This window comes from Pleurodeles waltl, chromosome 10 (genome assembly GCF_031143425.1).
Source record: "Pleurodeles waltl isolate 20211129_DDA chromosome 10, aPleWal1.hap1.20221129, whole genome shotgun sequence".
Classification (NCBI taxonomy): domain Eukaryota; kingdom Metazoa; phylum Chordata; class Amphibia; order Caudata; family Salamandridae; genus Pleurodeles; species Pleurodeles waltl.
In genome coordinates this window covers 11,128,173-11,153,403 of record NC_090449.1, presented here as the reverse complement: position 1 = coordinate 11,153,403, position 25,231 = coordinate 11,128,173, and the positions used below count along the sequence as shown (strand labels likewise).

At 54.5% G+C, this 25,231-nt stretch overlaps 1 protein-coding gene across 4 annotated transcripts in view; it reads left to right on the top strand.

The window, feature by feature from the left end:
• The window catches only part of PFKFB1 (6-phosphofructo-2-kinase/fructose-2,6-biphosphatase 1), a 116,507-nt gene that overhangs the window by 2,628 nt on the left and 88,648 nt on the right, over positions 1 to 25,231 (top strand). The window contains exons 1-3 of one of the 4 annotated variants that reach the window (XM_069209367.1): positions 12,753 to 14,506; positions 23,272 to 23,397; positions 24,764 to 24,860. In XM_069209367.1, the coding sequence (XP_069065468.1) occupies positions 14,416 to 14,506; positions 23,272 to 23,397; positions 24,764 to 24,860 (314 nt within the window). In that variant the 5' untranslated portion in view covers positions 12,753 to 14,415. Of the gene's footprint in view, positions 1 to 12,752; positions 14,507 to 23,271; positions 23,398 to 24,763; positions 24,861 to 25,231 lie in introns of those variants that run through there. The other 3 variants (XM_069209365.1, XM_069209366.1, XM_069209368.1) reach the window with 3 other exon arrangements.

Sequence of the window (25,231 nt, the reverse complement as noted above, 5' to 3'; positions counted from 1 at the left end):
CCATACAAAGTGTTCTGCAGGCCTGCCATTGCAGCCTGCGTGAAAGGGTGCAAGCACCCTTTTACACCATACGTCACTGCACCAGGCCACTGTAAGTCACCCTTATGGCAGGCAGAGGGCAGGGTGAAAGTACCTGTGTGTGGTGGGCACCCCTGCACTAGAAGAGGTGCCCCTACAAACTCCAGTTTGATTTTCCTGGACTTTGTGAGTGCGGGGACGTCATTTTATATGTGTACTGTACATAGGCCACTACCTATGTCCAGCTACATAATAGTAACTCCGAACCTGGGCATGCTTGGTATCAAACATGTCGGAATCATACTCCAATACTGTTGCCAGTATTGGTTGTATGATTCCATGCACTCTGGGGGCTCCTTAGAGGACCCCCAGCATTGCTCCTACCAGCCTTCCGGAGTTTTCCAGGCAGCCCGCGCTGCTGCCTTCCCGAAGACAGGTTTCTGCCGTCCTGCTGCTTGAACAGCTCAAGCCCAGGAAGGCAGAACATAGGGTTTCCTTTGGGAGAGGGGGATAACACCCTCTCCCTTTAGAAATAGGTGTTACATGGCTTGGGAGGGGTGGTCTTCCCAAGCCCCTGGTATGCTTTGAAGGGCACATTTGGTGCCCTCTGTGCATAAACCAGTCTAAACTGGTTCAGGGACCTACAGTCCCTGCTCTGGCGTGAAACTGGACAATGGAAAGGGGAGTGACCATTCCCCTGTCCATCACCACCCTAGGGGTGGTGCCCAGAGCTCCTCCAGAGGGTCCCTGGGTTCAGCCATCTTGAATCTAAGCTTCAAGGGGCCAGGTCATTCAGGTGACGTCAGAGCCCCCTCCTGACAGGTGGTCACCTGGCAACGTGACCAACCCCCCTTTCAGGGCCATGTAGGGTCTCTCTCTTGGGTTGGTCCTCAGATTTGGCTTGCAAGATTCAAGCAGGACTCCTCTGCAACCTCTACTTCGACTTCTAGCTATTGGGACCATGACTGGACATTCCAGGAACCGACAATCTGCATCCAGGATGAAGACTCTGCTTGCTACATTATTTCCACGGCTCCTTCCAGCTTCTGCAACATTTCCCTGGCTGTGCATCCTCTGAGGGTGGCAAGTCTTCAGTCTGCATGAGAAGGAAGAAGGAATCTCCCCTGGAGTGAAGGAGTCCCTCCTCTGAATCCGGATGCACCAACTGCAACGACAACCGGCTGCGTGGATCTCCTCTCATCCTGAGCTGCATGGATCCTGCATCATGGGTGGTGGTCCGGAGTAGTCCTCTTGGTCCTCTCTGCCAGCTGTCCAACTTTGGTGGAGGTAAGCCCTTGTCTTCCCACACAGGGCAGTTCCACAGTGCACCATGTCTCTTGCAGCTACCAAGACTTGTTTGCATCTCCTCCAAGGGATCTTCAGGGTCCCTGCAGCCCCAGCCACCAGAACGTCTTCCTGCAATGCACAGCCCTCTGTGTGTTTCTCCTGCGGCGTGGGACCCTTCTTCATTTATGCTGCGTGGGTTTCTCTGTGACTCCTGTTTCCTCATCCAGTGGGTCTCCTGTGGGGGTTGCCTCTTCTTTGGACTCCCTGCCTTGCCGAAGGCTCCCTTAGGACTGCCCCTGTGGGTTCAGTCCTCCTGGACCTTACTGGTCCCAGGCAGCTCCACTTTTGCTTCACCGCAACTTCTGCCTTTGCCAAGGTTTGTTGGTGGCTTTTCCAGGCCACTGAACAACTGCAATCACCCATCCGGTGTGGGACGTTGACTGTATCCTCCAGGAACTCTTCACCTGCTCCAGGGCTGCATTCCTGACTGTCTTCGTCCCACCGTAGACCAACTCCTGCATCCACCGCTGGGTGGGTAGTAGCTCCTACTCCTCCTGGGCTCTTCTGTGAGTTCTGGACTTGGTCCCCTCCTTCCACAGGTCTTCCTCTTCAGGAATCCACCGCGGGTTTCATGCAGTCTTGTCTGGGTGTTTTCCTCATTTTCTTCCTTTTGGGTGGTTTGGGGAAAATCTAGTAATTTACTTCTTTCCTCCTGGTCACTAGGGGGCACTGCGGTACTTACCTCTGTGGTTTTCTAGTACTCCCAGCTCCCCTCTACATGTTCCACTTACCTAGGTGGGGGTCCTGTGTTTGCATTCCATTTTTTTTAGTATATGGTTTGGGCTCCCCCTAGGGTCACTATTTATTTGCATGTGCACTGTTTTCTATCATTTTTTATGTCTATTACTGATTACTGGTGTACATACCTAGCGTGCTACCTACCTCCTTTAGGAGGGTTGCATCTCTAGTTCTTTTTGGTATTGTGTCACTAAATTAAACTACCTTGCTGCATGAGCAATATGCCCCCACTGTGTCCTTACCAAACCTGGGACATAGTGAGAGAACAGAGCCGCCATTTTAATACGTGTGCTGGACACTGGTCAATACGAGTTTCACAGCTATGTGATGGCCACTCGGAACCCTGGGTTGTTTGGTACCAAACAACTCCGAATGATAAATCCAAACTGACACCAGTGTTGGGTTTATGATCAAATGTACCCAGAGGTCACTTTCAAGGCGCCCCCTTCAAAAGCGAACTATCCTGGCATGGTTGCTGGCCAGAACATCCAGCCTGCCACCTCCAGACACAAATCTGCACCCCTGGGGTTAGAGCCTCTGCCCTCTGGGATGTCGAACAAAGCTGTTCCTGGGTGGAGGTTCTAACACCCCATCCCTTAGGAATGTGCACTGCCCTGGCTTGAGCTTCAAAGGGCTTACCGCCTTTGAAACGTGACCTCCAGGCCTGCTGCTAGCAGCCGATGGCCTCCCCAGTTGTACACCTCTACTTTTGGTGGGAGCAATGGTGGGAAGTTCGAACAAAGGAAGTGGCCCTACCTGGCATGCACCACCCCTAAGGTGTTGCATGTGAGGTGGACCCTCCATTTCATTTTCCTTCATCTTGGATGGAAGGAAAATAGCCAATCGGGTGGAGGGAAGTGACGTCTGCCCACAGGAAGTGGTCACTCAGTGGGTGTAGCCAGCCTAAGGTACATGACACATTTGTAACTACAAGGTTTCCCCTAAAACGCCCACTGAATACAGTATTTAGTGGGCATCCCCAGACCAAGGAATCAGATTCAACGGACAGAAGAAGACCAGCACCATGAAGATCCAAGGCACAAGAACTGTGGAGCTGCTGCACCAAAGAAAAGGTTCCAAACGCTGCCTGCTGCCCCCAGGACCTGTCAATCACCACTGAGGAGCTGCTGGACAACTGGAAAACCTCTAAAGAATCCCAGAGGACCTCCAGGCTTCCCAAATTGCCAGAGAACTCCCTACAGAGTGGAGGTACCACTCTAAACCCAAGGGAAACCAACAAGCCAGTGAGGCCCACTTCACTGACCGAACACTAACTCTGCAGCCGGGCAAACTCCATATTGACAACTGTGAGGACAAACCCTGCCAGTGTGCTAAGTTTGGTGGCACTGTGTACTCTAGTGGCTGAACTGAACCAATTCCCCCGGCATTGGTCACCTGACTTCGGACACCAAGAAAAACAGTTCACCCGGGACTGAAAAAAGGACCAGGATGAAGCCCCAGTGGAGGGAGACATGAGAAGCAACCTGGACCTCCCTCCAGAGTGCCCCCCGTTGTCCTGCAATCTACCCTTGAACCAACCTACTTCCTGCTTCTGAGGGCATCCTTGCGCACAGCTCCTGGCTCATCGATTCGCTGTGCATCCGGCCACCCTGGGCCCTGCACCAAAGAACCTGCTGTGCCCTACGGGTCCCCCGCCCCTTGCAACCTCGACACTCCAAAGTGACCCCAGGATTCATCTGTAAACTTACCTGTGCAGTGCTTATCCAAGTGGTCTCTCACAGTGGCCCTGCACCAGCTCCAGAGACCTTTTCCCACTGCCCCCTCCGGAACCGGGAGCCGCCCGAACTTCTCCAGCTGGCACAGTGTGCCCACCGACGACCTCGACCAACCTGCAAATGAAGAACTTGGAAAACCCTCTGTGATTTTATATGTACTTTCAAAGGTTATCCTCGCATGATTCCTATGGTGCGTAATTAGGCACAAAAATACTTTTTTTAAACTTCAAAAATTCATATCTCGAAAAATACTTAACCAATTTTGATGATCTTGGTCTTAAAAATTACATAACAATCTGAAGTATTTGTTTGTTAATTGGTCTTGAGTTATTCCTTTGAGTGTGTGAGTTGCAAGGTTTATGCTGTGAGTACAACAAATGCTTTGCACTTCTCCAAGATTGGCCTAACTGCTCGACCAAGCTGCCATAAAAATTAGAGCATTAGGTGATCTAGTTTTTACCCCGTAAACCGAAGTGTGGTTGCCTGGACCCCTTGCACGGTGTGCCTAGCCTTGCACGCTACATAGAGGTCAAACTCCCCATGTACACACATTTAGCGGCCCCCACATCCGCCCATGTACACACATGCACAGGCCCACACATGTGCCCCATATAAACACATGCAGGAGCCCCCAACTCTGCACCAGTACTTTTCAGTTGTCATCTTTTGAGTACCAGAACGTCTCCTTCACCAAGGAGAGCACCGGTACCCGACAGGATGAGTGGCATGAGTGCGCAACCGTGCCACTCTACAGATGGGCCCCGGTGTTGCTCCAAGCTGAGCTGCTGATTTGCTCTATCAGGGCTGCCTGCAGGTTTGGACAGCTTGCACCACAGTACGATTCAAGGTCAGGGCCGGACTAGCAGTTCCAGGCATCGGGTGTTTCCCCGGGGGGGCGGTTTTGCAGAGGTGGGGGCCAGTTTTGTTACTGGGGGCCGTTTCCAGCCTTCCGGGGCCAGGAAGAGCTGCCCCAGGGGCTGGTCCGAGAAAACTGCCTAGGCTGCTTCGGGTTCCCAGTCCAGCCCTGTTCACACTGGTGGGTCCACTGACCCCGCACAGTTAATCCCACTGTAGGTGTGCGCTGCAGGCCCGGCTGCCTGTCCCTTGCGAAACGGGACGTTAAATCCAAGTTGTGTAAGGTTTTTGTTTTTTAAGAGATCTGAGTGATTTTGAGCTGCAATGCAGTTTGGAAGGCAATAGACAGTGTAGAAAAACACTAGAGTTCTGCGTGGACACAATTTTACAAGGAGAAATATTTAAGCTGCATTCAGTTTCTCTCAGTGGGGGGGGGGAGAGGGGAGAGGGGAGAGGGGAGAGAGAGAGAGAGAGAGAGAGAGAGAGAGAGAGAGAGAGATTTTTTTTTTTTTTTTTTACAGGAACGGACAAGTTTCACAGTGGTGGAGTGTCTGAGCACATAAGACCGATTCAATTAAACAATAACTCTCTGTAAAATATCAACCAAGCCCCTTCCAGCACCTCTTTTTTAGGGTCGAGCCTGCGTCGCATACGCTTGCCCATGCGTATCGCTAGCGAGACACTTTAGGAATTAGAAAAGGGCTCGGAGCCCCATCCACGTCACGTCAGTGTCTTTCATTGGTTCATGGGCTTGCCGGTTAGAATCTGCTTGCTTTGATTAGTGGAAGGCACGCATACGTCATGCCTTTTCCTGTGGTTAGCCCTCCTCGAGCGCAGCGACCAAGTACAGAAAACAGGCGAGGCTCGCTGTTTCCCGTCAGGTTTGTGGACTACTTTTTCTTTATTTTCGCAGCGCGATCTCGCTTGGCAGAAGTCGAGCACTTTGCATAATATCGACCCTGTTACACAGTTAATTGCACTTTTGCCGGTTCCGTACATAATTGCACCTTTGCTGATGGGTTTCATTAAGAGTGAACTGTAGCAGCGCGATTGCGCTGTTTTTTTCTTTTAACGTGGCAAGAAAAATCCGGTTGGGAGTTTACAACTGGTAATAGCTGTAACTCGGACAAATGCGAGACCCTAGTGCATTGCAGATGCTTGTTATAATTTCCAGCTATTTCGAACTTTGCACGTGTGATGCACGTGCACACAAAGTAGGTCAGCAATGCAAGAATAAGCCAGGTGCTCGTGCTTTAAATTGGTTCTGTTGCAGCAAGGTGCTTTTTATTCTGTGTCACTGGCTTGGTCGCTAGTGCCTTATTTAGGATTTTGTGCAATATTTGCAGGGCCACTCAAATTACGTGGTATGGTGGACTAAATTATGCAGCAAGAAAAGGCAAATTATGAGGCATTTTGTGGCACATTTTATGTTTGCATTACCTCATTTTACATAAGATAGCATTGTCAGGGAAAAAGTTCCCCTTGTGAGTACCGGTTTAATACCCAGATACAGCGATAGGATGCTCAGAGAGGACCAGCCAACCTTTTCGAAGGGCCTCCCACTGCAGAGGAACACGTGGCGCCATGTTTTTAGTAACTTTTGATCCGTATAAGCTGGAAACTGTTTTTTTTTGTAAGATCCGCAGATGATGGTTCATAGTCCAAATGGTGCAATTCTGTCATTATGCAGGAAATGCTGCAGCCGCAGAATCGCGTGCTTCCAGCGCTCTGCAGATAGGGTTGTAAAACGGTGGCCTGGAATGCACGTGCCGGGTGTTTGACAGGTGTGACGAGGCCAGTACTGCTTCTCTGGCAGGTAGCTCTTTCTGGTACATGATCAGTATGAAGGTCAGTCTGAGGGCAACAAGGACTGACTGCCGAGTCGACGAATCCTGAGCTCTGCGCGTGCGCACTTAGAACATTCGAAAGGAGAGACAGAAAGGAGAAGAGGGACAAACCGGAAGTAGAGTGAGAAAGGAGAAATAGGAATTGGAAGAAAGAGTGAAAGGAAGGTACTGGGGAAAGAGCAGGAGACACAAAGATGGGAACGAGTGAGTGACAGAAGGAAGAATGAGGGGTGAAGACAAGACCAACAGTTAGCAGAGACCGGACGACTGACGAGGAGTCACCGAGATACAGCTCAAGAAAGGAGGAAGGAAGAGACTGATGGACAGGAGGAGAGAGCAGAAGGAAGGATGAGGGGAAAGGAGGTGGGAAAGTGCAGATTGTGGTTACAAGTGAATTATAAATGCATAGTTTCAGGGGGTTCATCTCTCCTGAAGAAGTAGGTTAGCTCCGAAATTCATTGGAATCCCACTTTTACTCATATAAAGTTACATGCTGCAATGATGGAAAAATGAAAGAAGGGTTATGAATACTCATAGTACCTGTTTACAAGACACTCATGTCCTTTAAATGCAAATAAAAACACACAGGAGGAACTATGAGTGCACTTTGAACTTTCCCATGAAGTCAGGTGGCTTGCAACCACAAGGGGTGATTAAAGACTCAGAGCTCATTTTCTCAGTCACCACATGGAGTGGCACAAACTTTGTTTTTAGGTTTCGCCTGCATGTATGTACTTGAGTGCTGTGCTTGCGAAATTTTTTGTGAAGAAAAAAAAAATCTTTAAAGGGGCTTAGAACCTGCCCCTTACTTACCTGAACTTACCATTCGTTCATTCCAACATTGGTCTCAGTTACTCGCTTCTCATTGGCCCACATGCCGTCACACGTCATCTGCTTTCCGTTCCTGCTCTGCTTTTGCCATTGATGCCATCCAGTGGAGTCGGGACCAAGTACAGCTTCCGGTCACTCGTTATTGGCTGATGGCCAGTGTCCTTCCACAAGAATAGTTATCCTTCTCGAGTTGCACTAAAGTGCCCACGGACCGGCTTCATCACTCTGCAGTCTGTTGTTACTACCACTGACGCCGAACACTCACCCTCCTACCGCCAAGGGAAAGTGACGACGCCTGCCCGTGCTCATGCCCACCCGCTCACTAAACCACAGCAAAGCTGCCACAGGACACTAGTGGACGTGCATCACTGCATGTTACTGTCTCTTCCTCTCCCACAGATGCCGTGCTTCCACTGCATCGCCCTAATACTTCATCGCTTTGCTGCGGTGGTTGCAGGCCCACTATGCTTCTCGTGTTGCTGAAGCAAATCACAACCAACCACATAACTGCGTGATCCCGTCTTTAGCCTGCCTGACCAGCCTTGCGCTCGTTTTTACTTTCACGCTCTCCCCTTCTAATACATCTTTCTGTAAAGATATAGATTAAAAATCTGCCGACTTCCACGGTTCTGGATATCAGCTCTAAGCATTATAATCAGAGACAACAAGCATTGGCTAAGCCAGTAGGTTTCACCGCTATGAACTTTTTTGGCTTTGTCATTGTTTTGAGACACGTCACACGGGAGCACTAGCTGCTGTGCAGCAGGTCTTATCGTTTAAACAAAACAAAAAAATCTATACCGTGGCCACCATTGACCCCATTACAGTTTATTGGTCACCGCGTCAGAGTGCTTTCTTTTTTAAACTTAAAGACATGATGCTCTATAGCTAGCGCTGCTGTGTGACGTGTTTAGAAGAACAGTAACAGAGTTCGCAGAGGTGAAACATACTGGCTTTGCCAATGCTTGTTGTGCTGCAGATCCCTTACATCAACGTACTTCAGTATTTTGTAGGACCACGTTAAGTGAATAAACATTATTGCATGCGTTCCTCTTGACCCCGCCTTTACCCCCAGCCCAAACCCCACCCTCGGTCCCAGCTGAGCACCTGCACTTACATACCCTCATAAAGCACTGGTCCCCCGTATGCCCCCCCATCCGTGGCACACGTGGTGCACGCCAATACTGGTCCCCTGTACACATACGTGCACGCCCCCCTCATCCGTGGCACACGCCAATACTGGTCCCTTGTACACACGTGCACGCCCCCCCATCCGTGGCACACGTGGTGCACGCCAATACTGGTCCCCTGTACACACGTGCACGCCCCCCCATCCACGGCACACGCCAATACTGGTCCCCTGTACACACACGTGCACGGCCCCCCCATCCGTGGCGCACGTGGTGCACGCCAATACTGGTCCCCTGTACACACATGCACGCCCCCCATCCGTGGCACACGCCAATACTGGTCCCCTGTACACACACGTGCACGGCCCCCCCATCCGTGGCGCACGTGGTGCACGCCAATACTGGTCCCCTGTACACACATGCACGCCCCCCCCATCAGTGGCACACGCCAATACTGGTCCCCGGTACACACACGTGCACGGCCCCCCCATCCGTGGCGCACGTGGTGCACGCCAATACTGGTCCCCTGTACACACATGCACGCCCCCCCATCCGTGGCACACGCCAATACTGGTCCCCGGTACACACACGTGCACGGCCCCCCCATCCATGGCACATGTGGTACACGCCAATACTGGTCACCTGTACACACGTGCACGCCCCCCCATCCGTGGCACATGTGATACATGCCAATACTGGTCCCCTGTACACACGTGCACGCCCCCCATCCGTGGCACACGTGGTACACGCCAATACTGGTCCCCTGTACACACATGTGCACGGCCCCCCCATCCGTGGCGCACGTGGTGCACGCCAATACTGGTCCCCTGTACACACATGTGCACGGCCCCCCATCCGTGGCGCACTCCAATACTGGCCCCCTGTACACACACGTGCACGCCACCCCCACCCATCGCTCACGTGGTGCACGCCAATACTGGTCCCCTCTACACACACGTGCACGCCCCCCCATCCGTGGCACACGCCAATACTGGTCCCCTGTACACACACGTGCACGGCCCCCCCATCCGTGGCACACGTGGTGCACGCCAATACTGGTCCCCTGTACACACATGCACGCCCCCCCATCCGTGGCACACGCCAATACTGGTCCCCTGTACACACACGTGCACGGCCCCCCCATCCGTGGCGCACCTGGTGCACGCCAATACTGGTCCCCTGTACACACATGCACGCCCCCCCATCCGTGGCACACGCCAATACTGGTCCCCTGTACAAACACGTGCACGGCCCCCCATCCGTGGCGCACGTGGTGCACGCCAATACTGGTCCCCTGTACACACATGCACGCCCCCCCATCCGTGGCACACGCCAATACTGGTCCCCTGTACAAACACGTGCACGGCCACCCCATCCGTGGTGCACGCCAATACTGGACCCTTGTACACACATGTGCACGGCCCCCCATCCGTGGCGCACTCCAATACTGGCCCCCTGTACACACACGTGCACGCCACCCCCCATCCATGGCTCACGTGGTGCACGCCAATACTGGTCTCCTGTACACACACGTGCACGCCCCCCATCCGTGGCACACGCCAATACTGGTCCCCTGTACACACGTGCACGCCCCCCCATCCGTGGCACACGTGGTACACGCCAATACTGGTCCCCTGTACACACATGCATGCCCCCCCATCCGTGGCACATGTGGTACACGCCAATACTGGTCCCCTGTACACACGTGCACGCCCCCCCCATCCACGGCACACATGGTACACGCCAATACTGGTCCCCTGTACACACGTGCACGCCCCACCATCTGTGGCACACGTGGTACACGCCAATACTGGTCCCCTGTACACACACGTGCACGCCCCCCTCATCCGTGGCACATGCCAATACTGGTCCCCTGTACACACGTGCACGCCCCCCCATCCGTGGCACACGCCAATACTGGTCCCCTGTACACACGTGCACGCCCCCCTATCCGTGGCACACGTGGTACACGCCAATACTGGTCCCCTGTACACACGTGCACGCCCCCCATCCGTGGCACAAGTGGTACACGCCAATACTGGTCCCCTGTACACACATGCACGCCCCCCCATCCGTGGCACACGTGGTGCACGCCAATACTGGTCCCCTGTACACACGTGCATGCCCCCCATCCGTGGCACACGTGGTACACGCCAATACTGGTCCCCTGTACACACGTGCACGTCCCCCCATCCGTGGCACACGTGGTACACGCCAATACTGGTCCCCTGTACACACATGCACGCCCCCCCTTCCGTGGCACATGTGGTACACGCCAATACTGGTCCCCTGTACACACGTGCACGCCCCCCACAATCCGTGGCACACACCAATACTGGTCCCCTGTACACACGTGCACGCCCCCCACCATCCGTGGCACACGTGGTGCACGCCAATACTGGTCCCCTGTACACACGTGCACGCCCCCCATCCGTGGCACACGTGGTACACGCCAATACTGGTCCCCTGTACACACGTGCACGCCCCCCACAATCCGTGGCACACGCCAATACTGGTCCCCTGTACATACGTGCTCGCCCCCCCCATCCGTGGCACAAGTGGTACACGCCAATACTGGTCCCCTGTACACACATGCACGCCCCCCCATCCGTGGCACACGTGGTGCACGCCAATACTGGCCCCTGTACACACGTGCACGCCCCCCATCCGTGGCACACGTGGTACACGCCAATACTGGTCCCCTGTACACACATGTGCACGCCCCCCCCATCCGTGGCACACGTGGTACACGTCACTCCCAGTCCTGATGATGATGCAGGGTCTGGTGACCGCCGTGGGAGGGGAGGTCCTCGCCTGTGCTTCCGTCGCAGATCACACGGCGCGTCGGCCGGCTCCCCTCCCCCACGGGGCTGTGACCCGCTCCAGCGGACAGGCTGGCCTTTGTAGCGCCTAATCTGCATTCGGCCTGCCCTGCCGGGGGAGGAGCTGGGGGAGGGCCGAGGGGTAGGGTCCCCAGCATAGCAAATAGCTGGGGCATGAGCTGCAGGAGGGGCCGGGGACTCAATCACAACAGCAAGCAGGGGGTCGGGGCGGGGCCCCTAGCTTTGCAAACATACGGGGCCTGAGGAGCCCCCCCACCGTTGCATCCAGCCTGGTCCTGGGGAGGGGGGTAGAGGACCCCCCCAGCATTGCATGCAGCCTGGTCCTGGGGAGGGGGATAGAAGAGCGCCCCCCCCGCAGCATTGCATCCAGCGTGGTCCTGGGGAGGGGGATAGAAGAGCCCCCCAGAATTGCATGCAGCCGGGCGGGGGGAGGAGCTGGGGGAGGGGCCCCAAGCGTTACAACCAGCCTGGTCCTGGGGAGGGGGATAGAGAAGCCCCCCAGCGTTACAACCAGCCTTGTCCTGGGGAGGGGGATAGAGGAGCTCCCCAGCATTACATCCAGCCTGGGGAGGGGGATAGAGGAGCCCCCCAAGCATGGCATCCAGCTTGGTCCTGGGGAGGGGGATAGTGGAGCCCCCCAAGCATGGCATCCAGCTTGGTCCTGGGGAGGGGGATAGAGGAGCCCCCCAGCATTACATCCAGCCTGGTCCTGGGGAGGGGGATAGAGGAGCCCCTCCCCAGCATTACATCCAGCCTGGTCCTGGGGAGGGGGATAGAGGAGCCCCCCAGCATTACATCCAACCTGGGGAGGGGGATAGAGGAGCCCCCCCCAGCATTACATCCAGCCTGGTCCTGGGGAGGGCGATAGAGGAGCCCCCCAGCATTGCATTCAGCCTGGGGAGGGGGATAGAGGAGCCCCCCCAGCATTACACCCAGCCTGGTCCTGGGGAGGGGGATAGAGGAGCCCCCCAAGCATGGCACCCAGCCTGGTCCTGGGGAGGGGGATAGAGGAGCCCCCCCCAGCATTGCATGCAGCCTGGTCCTGGGGAGGGGGATAGAGGAGCCCCCCCAGCATTGCATGCAGCCTGGTCCTGGGGAGGGGGATAGAGTAGCCCCCCCCAGCATTGCATGCAGCCTGGTCCTGGGGAGGGGGATAGAGGAGCCCCCCCAGCATTGCATGAAGCCGGGCGGTGGGGGGGCGGGGTTGGGGGAGGGGCCCCGGCATTGTATGCAGCCGGGTCCGGGGGGGGGGGCAGCAGCCCCTGTGAACACGCGGTCACAGCCTTTATCTCACACCACACATTGCACCACAGCCCCCCACCCGCCTTGAAGCCGCACCGCCCCTGCCTGCCGGGGCTTCGTGGCGCACTCAAGGCCAGGAGGTGGCCCCTTGTGCTGGGAGGAGCCAGCCAGAGTCAACCAGGCGCTAAACCGGAGCCAGCCAGAGGCCTCCAGGCGCTAAACTGGTGCCAGCGCGCCCCGTGGAGGCGCCGAGTTCCTTATCCGCGCCAGTAGACCCAGCCGAAGGAGCTAAACTAGCGCCACTGGACGAGCACGAGTACAGCGCCGACCACCCCCCCCATTTAAAAACAACAAACCCGTGCCGACGAAAAACGTGCGCAGTGGAGCCTGCGATCATAGAGTGCCACGAAGGCACCCACTAGCGCCAAGAAGTGCCTGACCGACTCAACCTGCACAGATTCAGGGAGCGCCTCCACGGCCGGACAACCACCTTCGAAGCACCAGCCACCAGTAAGGAGAAGCTCCGGCCTCCTGGCGCAGCTGGCAAGAACCATCGACCGCCCATTGGTGCCAGTGGGCACAGATAAGCACCAGTAAGAGCCAGTGGGCCCAAACAAGTACAAACTTTGGGTAAAGAAAGCCACGGACACTGACGAGTCACCAGCGAGGACCCCAGACACAAAGAAATGTAAAGAATGACCATTAGTGAGGTCTGATGGCACCTGCGCACCCGTGATCAACTCATGTGCGCCTGCAGCTGTGCCAACACCCATCAGTGCCAGCAACCCCTCGCCTTCACCAATAACCAACGCTGTGCCAACACCCATCAGTGCCAAAAATCACTTTCACCAGCAACCAACGCAGTGCCAACCACCAACGTGAGCCTGCAGCCAACACTGTGCCAAGATCCATCACTGCCAACGACCACCGACTTTCACCAGCAACCACCTCTGTGCCAACAACCAACACAGTGCAAACAACTACTGACGTACACCAGCAGCCAACATACTGCCAAATACTACCAGTGCAAACAACCACTGGCCTTCACCAGTAACCAAGGCAGTGCCAACAACCACTTACGTTCACCAGCAATCAATCACCTCTGCCAACAACCACGACGTGTACGAGAAACTAACACAGTGCAAACAGACCCACACCAACGCTGCGCCAGGCAAGACCATACACTTGGCAAGTAGCGCCAAACAATGTCCTGCTCTCCTCGTGCACGGAAGCAAACCGCACCGAGCGCCAACACACACCTGTGAGGCCACGGAAAGCACAAACAAGCACTGGTGAGTACCAGCACAACTGTCTAGCGCAGAGAAGCCCAAGCGGGCGATGAATGAGCGGCCATAGGGACCCGTCAGTGGCCACCAAAGAGCACCAGCCGGCACCGTACAGCGCCTAGAACCTCTACAGGCACTGACAAGAGATAGGAAGCGCTCCTGAGTGGTGACCAGCATCACTGCACGCCCCGACCGGATGGCCCAGGGGTTGTGCAACCCCAAGAACAAGCGTGCCCTCCGACCCCAGAGGCTTCCAGCGGTGCCAGCACCTGGTCCAGTACGGCGGAGATCACTCGCGGGGTCCGGACCCTCTTCTGTTTACACCTGGAGTGTTCTGGGGCCACGTGTGGCTTAAGTTCGGCCGCAGAAACCAACCTATGAGCAGCCGGAAGTGTCACCGACAGACAAGGGCGGGGGCCAACGAGCCCCAGCAGGGGCCAGTGCGCACCGACTAAGCGCCAACAGGCTCCATCAAGCGCCAACCAGCACAGGCGCCCAGAAGCCGTCCCAGGTGCCAGCAGCAGGCTCAGTCAGCTGCGAGGATGTCCCACCGGGCCTGGGAGCTCACCCAGACCCCTCTGCAGAAGATCTGGATCCCGCACACCAGCAACCGGCTGACCCAGCGCAGAGGGTGTAAGTGGGGGCTTCTGGGCGCGCGGAGAGGGCGGTGGAGGCCTCCAGGCGCTGTCCGCTGCAAGCACCTGGTGGCAGGGATTGGCTGCACGCTGAGCATGGGAGGAGGGTGGAGGGAGGGTGTCCGAGTGCAGGGTGGACTGGACTTCAGGGAGGTACCAGGGGAGGGCAGTGACCCCAGGAGGCCTTCGGAGAGCTCCCGGAGATGGCAGTGACCCCAGGATGCCCCCAGAGAGCTCCCCGGGGATGGCAGTGACCCCAGGAGGCCCCCAGAGAGCTCCCTGGGCAGTGACCCCAGGAGGCCCCCAGAGAGCTCCCTGGGGATGGCAGTGACCCCAGGAGGCCCCCGGCCCCCAGAGAGCTCCCGGGTATGGCAGTGACCCCAGGAGACCCCCAGAGAGCTCCCCGGGGATGGCAGTGACCCCAGGAGGCCCCCGGCCCTCAGAGAGCTCCCTGGGGATGGCAGTGACCCCAGGAGGCCCCCAGAGAGTTCCCCGGGGATGGCAGTGACCCCAGGATGGCAGTGTAGGAAGCTGGCCTGGTGTCTGGTGGGCACCTGTGGTACTTACACCTTATACCAGGTCCAGGTATCCCCTCTCAGTGAGGTGTAGGCTGCGCCTAGAAGCCAGGCTCTCTAGAGGGAACTGTGGATGAGCAGCCAAGGCTTATCTAGGAGACATGCAGAGCTCATGCAATGCCACTGTAGTCACACAGCACTTACACACATAAAGGAAAACACTTGGTTGTACAGAAATAACGGTACTTTATTTTAGTGACACAATTACCAAAAAGTACTAGAGAGGCGACCCTCCACTAGAAGGTAAGTAACACACTAGATATGTACACTAGTAATCAGAAATAGGCATAAAAAGTAATAGAAAACAGTGCAAACAACAATAACCAAAAGTGACCCTGGGGGGAGCACAAACCATGTACTAAAAAAATGAAATGCAAACAAGCTACCCCCACCTGGGTAAGTAAGATGTGTAGAGGGGGGCTGAGGGTACTAGAAAACCACAGAGGTTAGTAACACAGTACAACCCCAGTGACCAGGAAAGCAGGAGTAAATCATTGGAATTTCCCCAAACCACCCAAAAGGAGGAAAAGAAGTAAAAGGAGACACCCGACAAGACTGCAAGAAACCAGCGGTGGATTCCTGGAGAAGACGACCTGAGGAGAGAGAGGACCAAGTCCAGAAGTTACAGCAGTGTCCAGTTGGGGCAGGATCCCCTACCCACCACACTGAAGATGCTGGAGTTGGTCGACGGTGAAGAAAAACAGGTCAGCACTGCAGCCCAGAAGGTGGAGAAGAGTTCCTGATGGATGCAGATGGAATCCCATGCTGTAAGGAAGATTGCAGATGGGTGTCGGTGCAGGAATTCCACCAACAAGCCTTGGCAAATGTAAAGTTGTGGATGGAGGAAAAGAGGTGTTGCCGGGGAACAGCAAGGCCCAGGAGGGATTTACCCAGGAGGGGGAGTCACAGGGGACCCTCAGCGTTGCAGAAGGCCCATGGGAGCAGAGACGGCACCCACAGGACAGGGACACAGAAGTCGCTGAAGCAGCCCACGCAGCACCAAAGAAGTTGCTCCCACGTCGCTGGAGGACCACGCAGAGGCCCAGGAGCTGCAGGAGGCGGTGCCGTAGGCTGAAGCTACACATCACCCGAAGTTCCAGTTGGAGGTGAAGCAAACAGGCCTTGGCAGCTGCAAAGGACGCAGTACATGGGAGTGCGGTCTTGCACGGAGTGGAAAGGCCTTACTACCATCAAAGTGTGACAGCTGGCAGAGAGGACCAAGGGAGACTCTTTGGACCACCACTCATAATACAGGATCCACGCCATTCGGGATGAGCGGAGATCCATGCAGCTGGTCATCGTTACAGCCAGGTACCTGCAGTTACAGGGGACTGATGCCTTCACCCCAAGGGAGATTCCTTCTTCTTCTTGTGCAGGCTGAAGAGTTGCAGTCTTCTGGGGATGCACGGCCGGGGAAATGTTGCACGCTGTCAGGAAGTCTGGATACAATGTTGCAGAAGAGTCGTCCTAGTGGATCTGCATCTTGTGCCTCCTCGTGGAGGGTCCAGTCGTAGCTCCGGAGGAAAGAGGGCAAAGCAGAGGAGTTCTGCTGGATCATTGCAAGCCCTATCAGGAGGGAGCTCTGCTGTCACCTGCCTGGCCACTCAGATGCTCCCAGAGTTCCCTGCCAACCTTGGAATCAAGGTGGCAGAACCCAGGGACCCTCTGGAGGAGCTCTGAGCACCACCCCTGCGGTGGTGATGGACAGGGGAGTGGTCACTCCCCTTTCCATTGACCAGTTTTGTGCCAGAGCAGGGACTGGGGTCCCTGAACCGGTGTAGACTGGTTTATGCACAGAGGGTACTAAATGTGCCCTTCAAAGCATACCAGAGGCTCTGGGAGGCTATCCCTCCCAAGCCAGTCACGCCTATTTCCAAAGGGAGAGGGTGTAACACCCCTCTTCCAAAGGAAATCCTTTGTTCTGCCTTCCTGGGCTTGAGCTTCTCAAGCAGCAGGAGGGCAGAAATCTGTCTGAGGGGTGGCAGCTGCTGGGCTGCCCGGGAAAAACCCTGTAACACTGGTGGTAGCAATGCTGGGGGTCTTCTAAGGAGCCCCCAGAGTGCCTGGATTCATACTTCCAATACTTGCAACAGTATTGGGGATTGATTCCGACATGTTTGATAACAAACATGCCTAGGTTCGGAGTTACCATTATGTAGCTGGACATAGGTAGTGACCTATGTCCAGTACACATATAAAATGGGGTCCCCCCACTCACTAAGTCCAATAAAATGGGGCTGGAGTTGCAGGGGTGCCCTCACACACAAGTACCTGCACCCTGCTGTCTGAGCTGAGAGGGCCTACCATAGGGGTGACTTATAGTCACCTGGTGCAGTGACCTGTAGTGAACACGGGTGCATGCACACGTTCACGCAGACTGCAATGGCAGGCCTGCAGAGTCCTTTGCATGGGCTTGTATGGGTGGCAGAATAACTGCTGCCGCACATAGGGATCCCCTGGTACCCCAATGCCCTGGGTACCTAGGTATCATATACTAGGAAAATATACATGGGGGGACCAGTATGCCAATTGTAGGAAGAAAAAAGTGCAATTTAGAGGGGAGAGAAAAGTTACTGGGGTGCTGGTTAGCAGGATCCCAGTAGACACAGTCAAACATAGTGACAATGGGCAGAAAATGGGGGTGAGCATGCCAAGAGAGAGGGCACTTTCCTTATATCTTAAGGCATCGGCCACCCTTTTGCAGTTTAGGAAATAACTTAACACATGTCTCTGTTCCCAAAATGTGGCATTGTAACACCGCTAATCCTATGTATATGGATCTGATTTTGTATTTACGGACGCCAGCGGCAAGAGAAGACGCCTTAGGGCATTCAAGTGCTTTATAAACTTATCAACATCAATTTATGTACCTTGTGACACTAAGGGGTCTTCCATCAGCCTGAAGTAGTCACATATGGTTAGGACACGTATGTAGTGTGTGCGCTGTGAGTTCAGGGCCTCACTCCTGGGATGTGTCTACAGGTGAGGGAGAGACGGGTGAATCCCTGTGTCTATAGACGCAGACCGGTTCCGTCTGACTTGCTGTAATATAACCTGGATACTTGTGAATACTTGTTACAGATTACATACGCTGTGTGTGTTTTTACCTCTGTAAATGTGTTTTTACCGTGGAATTCTTGGAGTTCATGTCCTAATACCAAGATGATGAAAGTGTAAAGTAGGTTACTCCAGTTCTTGCCAAGACCCCCTCTTTTTAGGTCGAGCCTAGCTGCTCGCAAGCGCTGCTTTTACAACGTGTTGGTATCTACGCCCCTCACTATCACTTGTTCATGAGCTTGCCTTTCAAAAATCCTTTGTTATCATTGGTAAATGCTTTACGTTTGTCCTGCCTTTGGGCGGTTTTGTTACCGCCTTGGACACCGACCCTGTTACATGGATAACTGCACGTTTGCCGATACGTTTGACTGCGAGCAAATTTCGTCTTCCTTTTGTGAGTCTCCTCACGCTGATGCTCATGGCGGCCGTGGAGCTTTAAATCGGCTCGCTTATGTGAAACTGTTTTACTTTTCATTTTATGTGGTAAGAAAAATCTAGTTAGGAATTTACAACGCTAATGGCTCTAACTCGAGCAAATGCAAGACCCATTACATTGCAAATGCTTGTTTTAGTTCTAAGGGTCTCCAGGTTCTCTGCCACGGTGGGGGTCAGACCCCTGCCCCAGGGACACCTTTCCACCGGGCCTGGGAGGTTTTATGTGTGACTCTCAGGATGGTGGCTGTTTAGTGTCTGGACATCTGTGCCTTGGGCTCATTCATAGAGCTCCCTCTCTCCTGTCCCTCATTGGAAATATTCAGCAGAAATCTGTATACAGTATATTGTATACGTTGTCCCCCCAGGAGTGAGGAATATTTCAATGACTCGTCACTTCTAGATGCCAAACTTCGACTTTAAAGCGCTAATCGGAATCAAAGCGCTATAACTCTACACAGGTATTAAGCGTTCTCAGCAGTACTAAGTTGGTCCTTCCATAATACACATTTCTGGCCTGATTTAGTGCTTGGAAACAGATTTCTCCCCCACCACCGCAGCAGATGGCACTCCTCTGGCGAGGAGGCAGGGGAAAATTACTAAGTTTAGGGTACTCAGTTGACACAGGATGAGTCCTCATTGGTATCATACCTGCCACAGGTCGAGTGCTCTTTGGGAGTATACTTTGCCACAGGTGGAGTCCTTATCTGGAGCATACCTGCCACAGGTGGAGTCCTCCTATAGAGTATACCTGCCACTGGTAGAGTCCTCCTCGGGAGCATACCTGCCACTGGTAGAGTCCTCCTCGGGAGCATACCTGCCACAGGTGGAGTCCTCCTCTAGAGTATACCTGCCACAGGTGGAGTCCTTGTCTGGAGCATACCTGCCACAGGTGGAGTTCTTATCTGGAGAATCACTGCCACAGGTGGAGTCCTCTAGAGTATACCTGCCACTTGTAGAGTCCTCCTCGGGAGCATACCTGCCACAGGAGGAGTCCTTATCTGGAGCATATCTCCCACAGGTGGAGTCCTCCTCTAGAGCATACCAGCCACAGGTGGAGTCCTCCTCGGGAGCATACCTGCCACAGGTGGAGTCCTCATCTGGAGCATCACTGCCAGAGGTGGATTCCTCCTCTAGAGTATACCTGCCACTGGTGGAGTCCTCGTCTGGAGCATACCTGCCACTGGTGGAGTCCTCATCTGGAGCATCACTGCCAAAGGTGGAGTCCTCCTCTAGAGAATACCTGCCACAGGTGGAGTCCTCCTCTAGAGTATACCTGCCACAGGTAGAGTCCTCATCTGGAGCAAACCTGCCACAGGTGGAGTCCTTATCTGGAGCATCACTGCCACAGATGGAGTCCTCCTCAAGAGCATACCTACCACAGGTGGAGTCCTCATCAGGAGCATATCTGCCGCAGGTGGAGTCCTCGTCAGGAGCATATCTGCCGCAGGTGGAGTCCTCGTCGGGAGCATATCTGCTGCAGGTGGAGTCCTTATCTAGAGCATCCCTGCCACAGGGCGAGTGGTCATCGGGAGTGTACCTGCCACAGGTGAAGTCCTAGTCGGGAGTGTACCTGCCAGAGGTGGAGTCTTCATCAGGAGCATACCTGCCGCAGGTGGAATGCTCATCTGGAGCATCACTGCCACAGGTGGAGTCCTCGTCGGGAGCCTACCTGCCACAGGTGGAGTCCTCTTCAGGAGCATCACTGCCACAGGTGGAGTGCTTATCTAGAGCATCCCTGCCACAGGGCGAGTGGTCATCGGGAGTGTACCTGCCAGAGGTGAAGTCCTCGTCGAGAGTATCCATGCCGCAGGTGTAATCCATATCAGGAGCATCCCTGCCACAGGTGGAGTCTTCGTCAGGAGCATACCTGCCACAGGTGGAGTCCTCGTCAGGAGCATACCTGCCACCATCAGAGTCCTCCTCGGGAGCATACCTGCCACAGGTGGAGTCCTAGTCTGGAGTGTACCTGCCGCAGGTGGAGTCCTAGTCTGGAGTGTACCTGCCAGAGGCGGAGTCTTCGTCAGGAGCATACCTGCCACAAGTGGAGTCATTATCTGGAGCATACCCGCCACAGGTGGAGTACTCTTCGGTAGCATCCCTGCCACAGGTGGATTCCATATTAGGAGCATACCTGCCACAGGTGGAGTCCTTGTCAGGAGCATACCTGCCACAGGTGGAGTCCTCGTCAGGAGCATACCTGCCACAGGTGGAGTCCTCGTCAGGAGCATACCTGCCACAGGTGGAGTCCTCGTCAGGAGCATACCTGCCACAGGTGGAGTCCTCGTCAGGAGCGTACCTGCCACAGGTGGAGTCCTAGTCTGGAGTTTACCTGCCACAGGTGGAGTCCTAGTCTGGAGTTTACCTGCCACAGGTGGAGTCCTAGTCTGGAGTTTACCTGCCACAGGTGGAGTCCTAGTCTGGAGTTTACCTGCCACAGGTGGAGTCCTAGTCTGGAGTGTACCTGCCAGAGGTGGAGCCTTCGTCAGGAGCATACCTGCCACAGGTGAAGTCCACCTCTACAGTATACCTGCAACAGGTGGAGTCCTCGTCAGGAGCATACCTGCCACAGGTGGAGTCCTAGTCGGGAGTGTACCTGCCACAGGTGGAGTCCTAGTCTGGAGTGTACCTGCCACAGGTGGAGTCCTAGTCTAGAGTGTACCTGCCAGAGGTGGAGTCCTAGTCTGGAGTGTACCTGCCAGAGGCGGAGTCTTCGTCAGGAGCATACCTGCGACAGGTGGAGTCCTCTTCGGCAGCATACCCGCCACAGGTGGAGTACTCTTCGGTAGCATCCCTGCCACAGGTGGAGCCTTTACCAGGAGCATACCTGCCACAGGTGTGCACTAAATGGCGCAGTTGCACAGCCAGAGGCTCATCTGGTGAATCCACCTTGTTTTGTGGGATTCTGTGTTACCGCCCTTCCTACTGAAGACCCTTTAGTCTCCTTTGGACTCCACAGGAGAAAGGTCAGGATGGCAGATCCAGGCAGCTCCAGAGGTGACAGCAGAACCCCAGGGGCAGTGAATGGGGCAGAATTCACAGATCTCCACCTGGTCACACATTGGTACCTGATGCCTTTAGGGAAAGCGCTTTACTCCGGTCCAGCGACGGACAGCCGACCGCCCAATCTGAAGGAAGATACTTTGTATCTGACTTCTTGTCAGCTGTACTTCATCAGTACAACGAGTTTGGGGGAACAGGTGGTGAACCTCAGTATCAGGGCTGGTTTGTGTTGTTCTGCGGTGGGGTCAGAGCTTATTGCAGGTATCCAGGCTGCTGTCCCAGAAAGGTTTGCGCAGGGTATAACACGTCCTGATTGTAATTCTCAGAATCTGAGCTGAGATCTGAGGTCAGAGTCTCAGACCTTGAGTTTGACTCCTTTGCTGAGGTACAGGCATTTACTAACTTGTGACTTTTTGTGTCTTTGGTAGTCGTGGCCGCCAGGATCAACATGGCATTGGGTTTGCCAGTGGCAAGTATCTGCCTGGTTCTGAGAATAACTTTTGTCACCACGGGCGCCCCATTGCAGACTGGGCATCAGGGTCGCAGTCCTCTGCCAGGGCTACCATACGTCACAAACTGGCACTGACTGAGAAGGAGCAGGGTGGGTGGCACACGCCCTGCATCCTCCCGGGGAGGTGGCGCTTGTCCCACACCTTCCTGGGAAGGTGACGCATGTCCAGTCACCCTCCTACGATTGGCACCCGTCCAGGCACCCTCCTAATGCAGGCGGCACATGTCCTGCACCCTGCTAGGGCAAGGGGCACATGTCCTGCACCCCCCTAAGGCAGGTGGCACATGTTCTGAACCCATCTAGGGCGGGTGGCACATGTCCTGGTATCCTTCTAGGGCAAGTGGCACATGTCCTGCACACATGTAGGGCAGGTGGCACATGTCCTGGCATCCCCCTAGGGCAGGTGGCACATGTCCTGCACACATCTAGGGCATGTGGCACATGTCCTCCACCTTCCTAAGGCAGGTGGCACATGTCCTGCACCATCCTAGGGCAGGTGGCACATGTCCTGCACACATCTAGGGCATGTGGCACATGTCCTCCACCTTCCTAAGGCAGGTGGCACATGTCCTGCACCATCCTAGGGCAGGTGGCACATGTCCTGCACCATCCTAGGGCAGGTGGCACATGTCCTGCACCCTCCTATGGCAGGTAGCACATGTCCCAGCACACTCATAGGGCAGGTGACACATGTCCAGGCACCCTCCTAGAGCAGTTGGCACGTGTCCTGGCATCTTCCTAGAGCAAGTGGCACGTGTCCTGGCATCCTCCTAGGGCAGGTGGCACTTGTCTCTGCTGCTTGTAGGGCAGGTGCCACATGTCCTGGCACCCTCCTAGGACAGGGGCCACATGTCCTGGCACCCTGCTAGGGCAGGGGGCACATGTCCCACACCCTAATAGGCCAAGGGGCACATGTCCCGGTACTCTCCTAGGGCAGGGTCACATGTCCCGGCTCGCTCCTAGGCCAGGTGGCACTTGCCTCTGCTCCTTGTAGGGCAGGTGGCACATGTCACTAACCACTTAGCGTGGGGCGCTGTGGTAGATGGCTCCAGCTGCCTCGCTCTGCTGTACAGATGTATGCTTGCATAAGGGTCCAAACATTTGCTTTTTGCACCTCAGAGAAAATAAACTGAGAGCAAAGTGCTGTGACCACTCTCACTGGGATGTTGTCTCCTTCTCCTGCAGCATCCATCCCGCAGTTCACCAACTCTCCCACCATGGTGGTCATGGTGGGGCTGCCGGCCCGAGGGAAGACCTACATCTCCAAGAAACTGACCCGCTACCTCAACTGGATCGGAACCCCCACCAAAGGTGAGGCCATTGGATGGTGTGTCTGTGTGGTCTGGGCCCTTCCACCAAGGTTCAAGGCCTCTTCATGTGGCTGCTCCTGGGGCACGAGGGCATATTAACTAGGAGTTGGCATAGGGCAGTGCCGCAAGCCTTTCTGCTGCGCTGCCCTGCGCCAATCCAAAAGGGCAAAAATGCGGCATATTTACAACAAATGGTGCATTTCTGTTCTTCCCCCCTGCACTGCTGCACAAATTGCTGCCTCGCGCCAAGCCAGGCACCCTGGCACCATGGTGCAAAGGTGTCTGCATGTCGGCAGGATTGTTTTTGTACAGGAAGGGCACCTTCCTGCTCAAAACAATCCTGGGAGGCTTTTCTCTCTATGTGTCAGATGGCAGCACACATGCAAAGAGGGAAAAACTAGTAGAAATAAAGATATTTCTCCTCTTTACGCCTGCCCTGGGGAGGCGTAAGTTTTTGGCGCTGCCCCAGGTTTACAGATTCTTGTAAACCAGTGAAAGTGTCAAACCCCATGAGTATTGAGAGGCTACACTCACCGCAATGGCCATGGTACGCCTCCCTGATGCAGTGGAAGGCAACGCAGGGACCTGCACTGCGTTGCTTTACACCTTATCTACAAGGCCACGAAAAGCCACGCTAATTAGCTTTGCGTGGCCTCATAGATAAGGGTCTGCACTCTGCACCTCCGGTCCGTCACAAAAAGTGATTCACCAGCGGCTCGTCAGGCTTGTAAATATGCCCCACGGTGTAGTGTTGACTTTAACTCACAGTGTGAGATCATTGGCCATTGTGTGAGTTTGTCATCCATGATGGGACACCTTCAGCTTGTGGCTGTAGATTCATTTGTGACGTGGAACCTTTACTAACGGTGTGGCTGTATAGAGAGAGGGGCTGCACGCATGGCATGGGTCCTGCACTCAGTGTGACACCTTCATTAAAGGAAGGCTGGTCTCACCCTTAGCATGGAACCTTTACTCATGTTTTGCCCATCACTCATTGGAAGAAACTTTTATTCGTGGAGTGAGACCCATTGTGTGAGACTTTGAGTAGTTGTGGGAGATTTTCAGCGTGGTGTGAGATGTCCAGACCTCATCCACACACTTGAGGTTTTAGACATTATGTTCACACAGTGTGTGCTGTCACTCATAGAGTGAGACCTTCTGTCTCTCTTGGAACCTACTGAACTGAATATGCCACACAGGGAGTGTGAAGGATGCTAAGATATTGGTGCAGTCTCCCTGTCAGGGGTCCAAAGCAGGGGGTGTGCAGCAGGAAATATGGCGCCATGCAGTGCGCCACTTACAATTCTGCTTTGGAAGGAGGGCAATGGTTGTGCGACCTATGTGTTCTTCTTCTCTCTCCTTGCCAGTGTTTAATGTGGGTCAGTACCGCCGTGAAGCTGTCCGCACGTACAAGAGCTACGAATTCTTCCGCGCAGACAACGAAGAAGCCATGAAAATCAGGAAGTGAGTCTTTCTTTTATTTCTCTTTTTGATTAAGTTAATAACCAGCAGTTACAGTCACACAGGTGACATCAGTGTCCTCATCAGATATTGACGCAATCAGATGTGGATCCCATAAACAATAATTATTATATAATATTGTTGCTCTAAATTCCATAAACATCCCCCACATGTTCTTGCCATGCCTGTTCAAACTCTTAATCACCCAAGTGGCTTTCTACTTTTGAAACAATTTGCCCAGTATTCTGCTAGTAGCAGGAACAGGTAGCCTTGCTTTCTCACAATAGATTAACATTGAAAAACACAACATGGCCCCAATCTTTCCAGCGAAACCAAATTTAAACACCCGAACAACTGTGACGTTCAGCCTGGGG